Source organism: Cephus cinctus, unplaced genomic scaffold (genome assembly GCF_000341935.2).
Source record: "Cephus cinctus unplaced genomic scaffold, Ccin1 Ccin1_scaffold0196, whole genome shotgun sequence".
In the NCBI taxonomy this organism is placed as follows: Eukaryota; Metazoa; Arthropoda; class Insecta; order Hymenoptera; family Cephidae; genus Cephus; species Cephus cinctus.
Genome location: NW_014332917.1, coordinates 156,242 through 170,254, shown reverse-complemented (window position 1 = coordinate 170,254; position 14,013 = coordinate 156,242). Strand labels below are relative to the sequence as shown.

Here is a 14,013-nt window from a genome sequence, read left to right as displayed (position 1 = left end):
CTCGAACGAAACTGGATCCGTTCACGATGAGCTTGTACGCCAAGACTCAATTCGTACCCAAGACACAACTTCGTCCAAGGAAAAATTCTAACGGGATTGAAGATCAAGGTCGGCGCACCCCGTAAGACTCCATGCGACAGGTTTAGGGCGTATTTCGAAAGGATAAGCAAAATGTAGTTTTCCGTCTCATCGACAACTCCAATGTTCACTCGACGGCAAATGAAACCCTCGTGGTCAAATTTCCATGACGCTCTGGGCATTAATTTCGCCCTCGAATTGGCGTTATGATTCATAAGCCACGTCTACGTGCATCGTGACGGGCAAGTATATACTTAAGTGTTCCAGCAAATATAAGCTAAAAGCACAAACTAACCTAGGCAAATGAAAGCACTGTATCGCGTGACCACTTGGACGAGGCCCAACCCCTCACGACCAGGTAGGTACGCGATAACTGGCGAAGTATCCAGGCCCTGTAATAACTCGGACTTACGTGCCCGCAGTTATCCTCAAGTCTGATGTAGCGCAAGTAGTACCTACTGCCTACGTATCTACTCTAATTGAACATCGTGTATGCATCGGGCTCGGCTTTACATTGGGTTGCGACACCGACGTCGACGCTCGACGTCGTCTAATTAATGCGCTTTCACGTGCTAATCCTTTACCTTCTCTAGCTCGCTCTCTGTCTATGTATATATATCGCATATAACGTATCTCTCTCCATTTCCCTATTCTTAGGGTCCTTTGGGTCTTTGGGTCCTTCTCTCTTTTATCGTTGATCTTTAGGTACGTCTTATTCAAACGAAGCGCATCGATAATGTATTCGTGTCATTATCATTATTCTTTCTGAAACTTGACCCACAAACAATTTCGCGAGTTGGAATACATTATCTATGAAGATTAGAATCTGTTACCAAATACTAATGGGCAAGGAGGGTCCTCGTCTACGGAGTAGTACTGAATTGTCAAAATTTAATTAAACTTTTCAGACCGAAGTAAGGTCCGCGCTGTTATTTCACTAGTATACGTATATCCAGCGAGTCAACCTTTAAAAAAGAAAAAGGTGCATCTCCACTGAAACTTTATTTTTCAAGAATCCCTTTCTAGGCAATATCCTGCGGGGTCCGAATATTTGTTACGCCACCTTAAGAGCACATATACGTATAACTACTCTTGAGACAATCTATTCGTCTATTCTTATTGGCTAATACTATCTACCACGCTTCAATAATATCTACAGTTACTAACTATGAGCGAAATATTCGCAGAGCCAAGTAAAGGCTTTCCCCAGGGTCCATGGGGTGTAGAATGAATATTATGGATAAGGGGTGGATTGCTTTTAAGCTGAAAAACATTCGATACATTATTTCGCGTAATGACTCCGTATATTTTTTTCCATTCCTTTTTTTAACCCTTATAAATTTTCGTGTTAAAAATTCCCATATGGCCCAGCATGGACAGCAACGTGCCATGGAGTACAGGGGTTCCTGGGTTCATCCCCTATTCAGCGCGCATATCCGTGGACACCGCAGAGCGGGGTTTTCATTAGTAAGTTACACACGCGGGACGCGTAGCTACGCATCTGCACGTAAAGGCTGCATGAGAATATTGGGGGGCGGTCACGTATGAAGCGCGCACTATCTATTTCGTAAGCGTGTTTATGACCCAAGTAGTTCTTTATGGGACAACTTTTACAGATCATGCGACATTATGACGCGCGTTGTTCACCGTTACAAAAACGCTAGATATATTAAGGGTTGAAAGTTTAGTAACATTGGATAGGTACCTACGTAACGTATAGTAGAGAAATTAATTAAGAAAATATATTTAAGTATACGTTCACAACCCAATATATCATACAGAGCAAGGAGAGAGACGTACTATTTAACATCTAAAACTTTCCATAAAAACCTTCGTTTACTCTATAGAATTTTCTTCTTAGATTTCTCGTCGGTCCAAAAATTCGTCTTACTTACGTATAAAATCGCGAGTAAAATAAATGAGCCAGATAAAAATTATTCGTATTTCCTACAACGATGTGAAACGCAAAAGACTGCAGTTCTTTATCTGGGTCTGTTCGGTGTATCTGCGTATAGGCTATATTGGACAATATTTTGTGAGAACCTATAGCCATAGAGTTATAGGCATATATATGTATATGTATATTGAAGCAATAGGAACGCGAGGAGCGTTGAATACGAATCTGAATATATTTCTTCGAAGCGATGTGCTTCGAAGGATACTTACTCCAACCCCTCAACTAGAAATATTTGAATGAATCAAAATTCGAAGAGTAACATAGCACTGTCGATGGGAGTCTCGAACTCGTGACATATGCACTCACCCTCTATCGTCTCATCCACCCATCACATAGATCGAGAAGAATTCCAGAGAGTTTGGTACCAATGGTCCAACCGTGGCAGCTATATGAACGCCAAACGCGATTCCATCGAGGGATTTGGAAACCTCGTAAAAAATGCAGAAGGAGGATGAATCGGGAGGATCAAGATGGCAGTGGGCAAATTTTCACGTCATATAAGCGAATCGAGAGGATTTTTTGTATCTACGACCACATGGAGTATAAGAGTCTTATGTATAATCACCATAAAAAATACATGAACGAGTTCATATGTACGCGCGCGAAAAATGTGTTTATTTAAATTAAGCCACTGAACTGATCGACATGAAATTCCCCAAATAAAATTAACCGCCTCTTGTCAATGCCACAGTAAGATTCGTTGACTTTCAGCACTTCCGGTTTGAAATTTCCGCATTTACCGAATCAATCCATAAGATACGACTTTACGGACCAAGCGAACGTGCCTCATGGCCAATCTGTTTGCCACGATATTTTTTACTGTCAACGACGATGCTACTACGAAACACGATTATTTGAAAAACTTGTCCGATTAATCTTACGATTCTGTATTATTGTCAAAGTTCAACTAGATTTTTGTAATTTCATATTTTCTTGTTACCCGCTTCGCGTTTCCATTAGGGGAAATGAAAATGTGCTATGGAATTTCCGTATATTAGTCTTCCTCTTCTTATTCCTCCTCCAAGTAAAGGTAGCACTCACACCAAGTATTTCCTGTCTCGCGTTCTCTTTGTACTGTCTTGCGAGTTGGTTTTAGCCATTTTTGAGAAGCGCATTACTGTTCTTCATATATGTATATATATATACAGTGTATATATGTATACACTCCTTCTCCCGCCCAATTTCAAAGTTGTCGACGTGAACGCGGAATAACTCAAGTCCCTCCAAGTCCAATGCGCCAGCGTGTAAGTAACCTAAGGTTCCCAACGTTGGGGTATATTACATAGACACCCTATATACCATAAGTATAGTATAGTACCTAGGCACTTCTCTCTCGTCTTGTTTGTCTACGACTGCCGAGTAACTCTTGTGTACTTATGATTACGATGGGGTTCCTTAGGTAGGCGCGTGCCACTCTTGAGAGATTAACGCAATAAATTACGTTAGGTACTAACGTTTTTACACTGCCCATTTCAACAAGATATTTTTCAAGTTTGTTTTCTATCCTCCTTCATAGCGTTATCTTCTAGAAAAGAGATATCGACTGATAAGAGATTGAGACTAAGAATTTTTAGTTTACCCATTTTATTTAATTCGATCAGCTACCACTGGAATTTTTCATTTCTTTCATTGTACACTCCGTACTCTGTATTCAGTGATTTATGAGTATATGAAGTAATAAATTGAATTTGTAAATAAATCGATACGACGGCCAGCAATATATTGTTATACGAGACACTTTAATTATGGAATACATACACATATATATATACCTATTGATATAGACGAATATGAAAGCTGTGTACAGCACGTAGGAAGCTGAAGTGGTATAAGATTCGCAGTGCCGTTTCCATGTGAACGTTCTATTTCAACTTTCCAGACGTGTATGCACATCCACCAATACTCGTCCTATTGAACCCGTTCGATCGTTACTAAACTAAATACATTGAACCGTACGATTATTCGCTTCGATAGTCGCCTACACGAGAACGTTAAACTTTATAGTGAAGCTTTTCAGTATCGGTAAGAAAGCTTTCTAGTACGTTGAGTTAGACTACTGTGTAAACGGTCGATTTCGATCAAGGATCAATCGCTTTGATTTAAGAATTGTCGACGCGTTGCAATTTAAAAATGTAATAACAAGTATGAAGACAATTGAACTGGCAGCGAAAGAGATACGGACGACTGGCTGATGATAGAAGGAAAAATTTAATTCAACCGTAGAAGAGAATTTTCATTGAGATATCGCGACGGCGACGTCGTGCCGGATGCAGTGAGTGCAGCTTGAGAGAAACGAAGGTAAATCGGTAAATTGAACCGGCATTGGTTGGCGAGTGGGAGTACTGGTTTCCTGGATGGGGTATATATAGAGTATCGACGGAGGGGCATGGTTAAAGGGTGGTGACGGGGTAGTCGGAGGTGAAACATAACGAACCCGCAGGCAGACACTCAGTCGACCGCAACGCCGGATATTACTGTTACCGAAGACTATTCGATTTGCAGGTAAACGAAGATTCATCCAGCAACCTGACCCCTTATGCTTTGCTGGTAACCTCCACGTCGCAAAACCCTTTCTATAACGTTCAATGCCGCTTTCAGTCCTTCACGTCAGTAACTCTCTCTGTCTCTCTATATACATATATACATATCTGTTTCTGATCCTATAGAGATTCAGTGCGTACTGCTTAACATTCATACCTTGTATCTGTTCTTGATGCACCTTCGACTGAATCTACCTCGAAATTCTAGAAAATAAACTGTTGCACCGAATAGTTCATTCTGATGAATAGCATAATGATATTCTGATGTACTTGTCATTTACGTACACAATAACGAGATCATTAATTTGACAGAATCCCATGGTATTTGAAGCAAACGGATTACCAGGCACGTTACAATTAGCATTTCTGTTAGTATAATAATGTAATCATTAATAGGCAGAAAAAAACTGTCATTATAAAATATTTCATAGACTTCGTGATAAGTTTTAAGTGCGATAGTTATTTTTTGCGAATAAGACACAAAATGCCGATTAAAATCCCAACAACGTACAGCCACGGATACAGGTAAATCCTTGAAATATAAATTGTTTTAGCAAGATCCAAAGGATTTCATCAATCATTTCAGTGTAAGCTCGCATTAATAATCGCTTACTATTAAATATGCATCGCTTCTTTGCAAACGCCCGTCGCTCATTTCACCTAAGCGACGCCTTCATGTCCGTCTGTCAGTTACTAATCGCTCTCTTCGCAGACGTCTGTATTAAACTTTAATCACGGTCGAGCAAAGCTCATCGCGGCGTTTTAGTATCTGGTTAGTGTGCAAAAATTACACGCGGATACAAATTGGAAGAAAAACGAAGGAATATCGTATAAGGAAAAAGAAAGAGAGAGACGGGCATAGTAGAATCGAGAGTAAGCAGAGTGAATGATCGAGAACCAGTATTGAGTTCCGTACGCTTCATCTGATCAGCGACTCTGTTCTTCGATGTACGTCGAATCCTATAGAGGACTGAGGTCGTTTGTAGTTCGAATCTACCGCCACGGCAAACAGCCAACCTAAGACCGCCGGTGAACAACGTTCTATCCGATTGCTGGTGGCGGTATACGTGCGCGTTTTACGTTTTACCCAAAGTGGGTCAGGTGGCGTCGATGCCGTCGAAGGTACCCGGTATATCCGGGACGGGAGGGGGTTTAGGAGGTCGCAATGGAAATATGAAAATTCGGAATTCCAGTAAGAATCGGGTAAACGTAATAATGGCGAACAAGTGCAAATATTGGCACGAGGAGATTCGGCTTAAATAGATTTTTTATGGTTGGTATACCTGCAACCTGCTACTATCTCGTTACGAAAGAGTTTTTCTAAAATATGATTTTTTTTTAATGCACTTTCGATAATATACAGATCACTTTGCTGTCTTAGGGGTAAGCTATCAGTGGTACCAACTTTCTAAAAAGAAGTATGTTCTTTGTTTCTTTTTTTTTTTTATACGGATAGATATAAAAAACAGCCCTCCACTGCTTCTGCTTTTCGTTCTCAATCTGCCACCTTGGAGTTTACCAAGGACTCCTTTCATACTCCGGGCAACAATTGCTGAAGAAATAGCATGACAATGGCCACGATCCTTGACAATCCCCTACCGTTATTGTGTCACGGATATTCTAGGGAGCCAACCGATATCATCCAGAGATTCGTGTCACTAAAAATCGAGAAATGACCGTCGTCCGAGGGACTGTAGAAAATTGTGAAAGGCACCATAGGTATACCCCAATGAATTTATCTTTAGAAAAATACAGCGCGTTCACCCGGATTCTAGTCACTTTTATTAGCAACGTAAAACACGTCCTGGGATACTTAGCCATTGAGTCCAACAATTGTTTGGGGTTGTTTTCACCACGCATCGGTAATTCTCAAAGTGGGTGTGCTCTATAAAGAAGATTTACCTCCACCTGAGATGAACTGACAAACATGGACATCTTGTTTAATAGTAGGATCAAAACTACCCTAAAGAATTGTAGAGTATTATGATGACGTGGCTATCCGCGGCCAGGTGCTGGGAGTGGCACATTCTGAAGATCGGTCTGACATCCGGGTGACCGGAAAGTCAGAATGGGTTACAGGAGGACCTAGTAGTGACTCGGGTCGCTAGGAGTGAAGGAGGGGGTACTTTAGGGGTTAGATGCTTAGGGGTAGGTACGGAGGATTTGGAGCTCTGCCACGTTGGGAGTACCCTCCTGCTCGAGAGCTCTACTGCGATCACTGATACCACACTACAGGCTTCGTGGTTGGTACTTGTACCCTTGGAAGAGGCCAAGAAGGCACGAGGCGTGAAAGAGGAAACAGGTGGAATAGAAGATTTTACGTTAATATTGATAGTCTCAACATTTCAATTTTGCCTGCGTCACTTTATCTAAACAAACTTGTTTTGATAAAAAAAAATCGAGACAAATAAGTAAAACCACTCTGAAAACCTCAGTGTTAAATATACTTCAAAAGAACTTGTTTTCAATTGCGTGTATAGTCTTTGTTAGATTATGATGCATTCATCCAGGAATTCAGTCAATGCATTTTACACCTTCGATAAGCACTTTCTGAATAAATCCCACGAGGATGCATGAAAACAAGTTTTTTCTAATAAAGTCATACATATATCCAATCAGAATTAAACTCGCGGTGCATTTTGGGCGTCGCTAAAGCTTGTTTACGTCAAGAACATTGCAGAATGTGGCTTCTAGAACAAACATCAATAATACCGTTTGGAATATATAAATGTATGAAGTCGTCGGTGTTGGTTTATGCATTGGGCTTACAATGCAGCTGAAGCCATAGATATTATACACGATAACCAGATGCATATCCCACGCGAAAGACACGTGATTATTTGAATAAGTCTATTTGGTAAAGGGATAAAAAAAGCACTGGAGAAAGTTCGGCAGTATCATTTGCCACGAAACAAATCATTCCAATCCAGTATTCGTTGTCTACTTTCTATTTATTTCGAAGAATCCTTCCTCTATCAGACATCCATTCCGTTCTGCCTTCTCTCCCTCCGTCTCTTCCTCCCTTTGACGCTTGGGACCATTTGATATTTCGTAATGGCTCTCAGGCCCGTGGTAGGGGAACGTGAGAAAGTTTCGTGACGGTTGACGGATTGGTGGAATCGAACGGGGGAAAATTTACGATCTCGCTTTTTTTTTTTGGACGGGATGGGTAGATATAAAAAAAGGAAGAAACCGAAGAAAAAAGAGTAACGAGCGTCATGACTCCTAAGGTACGTAACTGCTCAGACGATCCTTGCGTTGATTTAACGGCTGAACATCCCTCTGTACCTGGCAACCCTCTGTCTGTTATTCTGTCAGGTCGTCAACGAGTAATTTGACATTGTTTTGCAATCTCCATCGCGGCTCGTGCATCTAATTTATAGATTACGTGACGTTTTTTTTTTATGATGGATTCTAGCGAGTTGTTACCGATCAGGCACATGTAAGCGAACGGTATCACTGCGTGGCTGTTGATGAAAATAGGCCTTGTGTAATTATTTGGCACTCGCGGAATAATCATGGCATTTGCCAGGCGGTTTGCGAAAATCAATGAACTTGTCCGAGTCGAGTTAATACGGTAAATTAGAGCGATTTTGGTAATCGATCATGGGGATTGGTATTAACTTGATTCTTAATTTAGTTTTGAGGGCGTACCGGTCATATTTAATGCACTACATATGATTTCGAAGATTATTTAATGATTTTCGTGGCGTACGTTTCATGGTACGAAGTATAATATTTCTTGTTGGGTCGAAGAGCCGTAGGATTTACATGCCATCACATTTCGTCTACGCGCATACCGCATCCAATGATTTCAAGATTCTGATGTGATTCGAACCGATTAACACTCTTGATACGAGTAATCGTATGACGTATAATTGCTCCAGTTCCACTAGACACACTGTTAACATAGTTTGACTCTCGAGAGTATCACATTTCGCAGACAGTTTCAACGTTACCGTGTTGTCGAATGAAACGTCGGAATGACAGGGAAGAGCCTACAGAGCGTACTCGCCAGAACGATCCGCACCATCTGTTCCCATCGTGCTACGCCATAGCTGTCTTGGGTGTACACGGTCGGTTCGATGCCTAGTAACGTGGAAGGAACATCTCGGGGGCGAGGAGACTGAGGTTGTTCAGAATTTACGAAAATGAAGAATCCGATAAAGGAGTTAATAGAGAATCTTTTGGATTCTTTGGATAAGGTACAAGGACTATTCAAAGGAAGGTTCTTATCCAACAGAGAGTACCAATGACAGATCGAAGTCTGACACGACCACGATGAGCGTGTCTGACCGAGATAAGGATGAATTGCAAGGCAAGGGATGCGACAAGGCAATAGAACGATCTGACACAAGGCGAGTGGTGACCATCGCTGAATTTACTTACGCAGCGTGTGCGAAGGGCGGTTTGTGGGTGGCTGGCAGTAGAGCAACGGTGACTGCGAGGAGCGCAAAGCTCCAGGATGCTGCGTGTGATCTCATCCTCGAGCTGAGCGTGATCCTGGCAATGAGCGAAGATCCCTTGGGTCGAGCCAGGTCCGCGCTCTCGTTCACTTTCACTCACTCCAAATTCTCTTCTTCTTCACTTGTTCGTGTCGCGCTCCTGTCAGGGCGCCCACTCCCCTCGCTAAGGGAAGCTGGGGCCTCGCGGATTGCCAGAGCTACGTGGTACGGCGCGCAGAGGTCGACGTTTTCGCGGCTACTTCTCTTGCGAGAGGTTCTCGAGGTCTCGTGGGACGGACGCGAGGTCGGTACGGGGGGATTTAGGATGGGACTTGGGACAGGGGGCCTCTTGCGGGGCCTTACGGGGTCCTTTCCTATAATGCGGGGGCCTGCAGGGGGCCGCCGCTCTGCCGCTCGCTCCTCTTTACTTTGATCCTTCCACTGGACATCGCTCGGACGGTCGCACCCGCGCTACGCCGCGCTCGGGAGTGGCGGCTCTTACGCGAGTCCCGGCTGCCTCACGGCGCACGCGCCCTTTGGCCTGCCGACCCCCTTGCCGACCCTTCCCCCTCCCGGCGACCCTGCTCCTTCCTCTCTTCTCGCCTCATCCCTTACTTTCTCATCCCTTTCCTTCCTTTCCCTCGTAATCCCTTTGCCTTGCCACCCCGGACCCACCCTCGCTGCGTCTGTCTATGCCTGCCTGCCTACACCTATATTCCTGCCTACTTGCCCGCCGCCTATATCTTCGCCTACCTATCTACCTAGCTACCTATCCTGCTCTCCAACCCCTAACACCCCTCAATATCCCAGCACTCGTTTCTTCGACACACGGGCAGACATCGACTACGCTACTCTGCGTCCAAGGGTAGCACATCCCACACACACACTGCCCTAAGGTCATCCATGGGCGCGAGGAGCTTGCACAATCGAATCGGCCACCATACGTTCGATGGTTCCATTCTTCAGAACGTTTTCGCTACTCTTGCCAATTGCTTCGTATCTGTCTGCGTCCATGGAATTTATCTAAAGAGGTAGGTAGCTTCAAGAAGGTTCTAAATAACAGCGTACTATTATAGATTAGCTTGAGTCTCTAAAAAGAAGTGGATGAGAGGTAGGTGTGCAAGATTCACCTGTATTCTTTATTTTTATCTTTTCCTCAAATAAATTATATACCTCTTTTTCCGTTCTTATTCACTTTGATCTTGCTCGAGTAGTTGTTCCTGAAGGTATGAATACTTTTTCAGTTCAATAATTGTGATATTACTTTTAGTCGGTACTAGCTACTTTAATTCCTTTAATTATTTCATGCAAGATTAGATAGTGCAATTAAGAGCGAGGATTTTTTTTAATAAAAAATATTTCAAGATAATTATATCTAACTAATCGTTCAATGGAGAAACTGTAGTATTAATGTTTCTGCTCCTGAGCATACTAATGTGTTTATATATATCTATACATATCGTATACCATATATCTGCCTGTTGCAGAGACTGCCGTTAGATTCTCCAGTTATACCAATACCACGAGACTATACCTAGGAGCGTGAATTAGCCGACCTACGTCTAATTAACCTGGTACACGCGTCTAAGCAGCCCAAGTCAGTAACCACAAGTTCGTCCCTGTATTTCCCGGATGTTAAATTTGCCGAATGCCACCAACAAAAAACTATTCAGCTGACTCGGATTGGAGATGCCTATTAAATTCTCAAAGCGCCACATTCGAGACTTTTTCGATATTTTCCCATTCCCCTATTATCCCTAGACAAAATAACTTTCTCGATTCACCATAGAAACGAACGGATTCGTTATCAAAGCTATATTTATATTATCCACACTTTTTACGAAATCCAAGTTTCGAGTCGTAGGATATTCATCCCCTTCTCTCCATTCAACGTCCACTGGTATTCGTTTTTGTTTTCTTCCACTTATACGGAAATTCTTGCTAGAAATCCTTTTCGATCCCTTTTCCTTCTTTTTTACCCTTTCATCGTAAACGCGCCTCTCCATGTTACTCTGAATCATTGATACAAGTCGATAGACAAATACTTTTTGAATCTATGTATGTAGCTTCATCCCATTTGCCGATTCACGTTCTTTCGCACCGTAAGCGATTCCACGTACGAGAATCAAAGAAGCAAAGTTCCACTCGTGTTTTCTACGACGCGGTCCTTTCGGCCGCACGTAGAAAAGTAACTGCGCAGAGTTTCCCTTAGTTCTCCACATTGCGATCAGAGCAGTCCCGTGTCGACGTTCACTCGTTATTTCTGTCTCGACGAAATCGTCGCCCACGAATATCATAAAGCGACTATGAAATTACCTGAAATTAGAATTTTAATGTACCAGTTTTAAAACACCCGTAACGTATTATTCATGGCAATTTCTCTTGTATAACACTACTATATGTATCGCTGTACAACATACATATTGTATTTACAATATGCTATAGTTTTCAATACGCAGTCTACACGAATGTAAAACTAGGTTTAACGAGGAGTCAGTGGTTCATTGTAACCAAGAAAATTTTTCATTGGTAACTTCATATATTATTTTTATTGCTGGTTTCCCGAGCTGTTTCGTGCTTCATACGTTACTTTTATTACCAGATATACGAGCTGTTTACAAGCTACTCCCAGTTATCGATAGATTCTATAATTTGAACGCCTCCCATCACATCCGACTGTACAGATAAGTCAAGGATGCCCCTATGCAAGGGCTGCTATCATAATCTTTAAGGATATTTCGTACAGCAAAGGGCGTGGGACGATCGAGCCACGAATTTCTAACAACACGATCGATTAGCCCCTAGATTCGTCCTATCAGCGGAAGAAGAGCCAAGCACGCCACTTCCTCCGGATCGAGCATCTCCCGGTAATCGGAAACCCCCGTATCCACCTATCACCTACCCAGGTCACTATTACCTACCATTCGTTCAACCCTAAAACAATTCTTCCTCCTATTAAACCGTCTATCTGTCTCGTCACTTATAATCCACGTACAAATAATCCCTTATCGTCCATCCCCTAGTAACATAAACAAAAAAAAACCAAAATCTACAAACCTCACCGATCAGATAAAACTTTGAAATCTTCTCTGGATAAGAAGAAGAAAAAAAAGGAAACTGCCAATTCCAATCGCATTGCCAATAATCTATTCGCAGGTAAATCTCGCCAAAGCCTCCCTTGTCCTTTTGGCAACACACAGGCGTTATCGGGGGTGTCCCTATCGCTTACAAGCTATGCTAACCACATTTCTGTTAAAACGCACACGGTAACCTCTAGGTGGAAAGTTGAGCGCTTGCGCAGAGCTCGCAGAAGCCAGGAGGTTCTGTCGCCTGGGATGGCTCGCGGCCCGCGAAGCCCCCTATTGATCTTGGCCAACGTTGCGCGGCAGAACGCGCTCAGCCCTCGCGACGTCGTTTGCTTGCGAATCGAGTCTGAGCTTCCTGCGGAGGTTGCGGATCGCTCCTGCTCCTGTTCTACTCTTGGACTCTGTCTTGCGAGAGAGATCCCCCAGTGAGCCGATCTCTTGGACAGTTCATGGAAACGATTGAGACTCTGCATAGATTTGAGTCTATGAATGGATGAGGTTTTTGTTGCTGGATACAGTAAAGGATGAAAACAAAAATTGGGGAAAAACAAAGGCTATTCTGAAATCAGAAGGTGTGAGAGAGAGGGGGGCGAGAGACGGAGAGGGTGAGAGAGGGGGAAGGGAGGGGAGAGAGAGAAAGAGATATAGAGAGAGAAGATAAAAAAAAGGAAGAAATAGGCAGACATATATATTGGCATAGAGATCATCATTGGCTGATGCGGTGTGGACCACTCTGGGGGCTAATTAGCACTAACGACGTCCGTACTGCCTGAATAGGACCGATTGTTTAAGGCAGAAATCCAAGATTTTGGATCGCTGGGCACTCCTGGCAGTTCTCAGGGAATAATAAAGAGTGTACTGGGAATGCGTGACGTCATCGCGCTTTGGAAGCTACCGTGGGAGCGGCTCGGGGCGCATGCGTTTTTCGATTAACGTGAATACCGCAAATACCCTGGTCTCTGGGTGGTTTGAACTCTAAACCAAAACAATCTGGCTTTCATGTCGCGATGAAACTCCGCTTCCCGATTACATTTGTACTATACATCGTTTATAGTGAAGTTCACTATGGTCTACCTATATTACACTGCTAAAAGTTATGATACCTATCTACAGTGCCATATGGGCATAATTGTGCCTTTAATAATTGTATAGTATTTTTTTTTAATAACTATCATTACTCAAAACTCGACTCGTGTTTAGTCATAATGGTAATCGATTTGATAACAATGAAATGGAATCATAGAAATTAACTTCATCAACAGCAACTGTGGCGGCCGTGGAATGATGTTGATCCTCTCCAACGTGACCTGATTATACTTTGAAATTCATAAGTGAACATGTTCTTTAATTACGCTGTTATTAATACCATCAAACTAACATAGCAATAGTACCGCAAGTTGCGTGTATCTAGTTTTATACAAAACTCAGTAGAAAGTTCCAAGATGGCGTCCGATTCCTATTTGAATTAAGTGACGCGTACGAGTCAGGGAATTTAATTGCCACTTATTCTGTATATTTTCCTGATGTTAGTATAGGAACAATTGTTACCCTGAGAATTTCCCTATGCAAACGTTACGGACATATATAGACCCAAGTGCAGATAGGTTATGTTTACAAAATGCAAATCCACCCGCATGAAACAACGTTCGCCATTTTAACGTCGCTCTCACGAATGTCGATCTTCTCGTCGAAATAAATATTCCGATAGTAAGTATCGAAGTATACCTATATATACATATATATAATTATATTTATATTAAGAGTATACTTTGGGAACAATTTGAATTATGCAATGTACAGTTTGAGAGCAAGTCTATACTTACGGAATCGTCCTCAAACAATTTCCAGCGTAATGACTGTTTTGAGGACCATAAAGCAGACGGTCACACCAAATTTTTTTGACTTTT

At 42.5% G+C, this 14,013-nt stretch overlaps 1 protein-coding gene across 12 annotated transcripts in view; it reads right to left on the bottom strand.

Moving 5' to 3' along the window:
• Positions 1–9,503, bottom strand: part of LOC107264860 (gamma-aminobutyric acid receptor subunit beta) — a 104,232-nt gene extending 94,729 nt beyond the window's left edge. For 11 of the 12 annotated variants that reach the window (XM_015733588.2, XM_015733597.2, XM_015733587.2 and 8 more), the window contains exon 1: positions 8,965–9,503. In XM_015733588.2, coding sequence (XP_015589074.1) covers positions 8,965–9,059 — 95 coding nt within the window. In that variant the 5' untranslated portion in view covers positions 9,060–9,503. The remainder of the gene's footprint in view (positions 1–8,964) is intronic. The other variant, XM_015733591.2, reaches the window with a different exon arrangement.
• Positions 9,504–14,013: the final 4,510 nt, after the last annotated feature.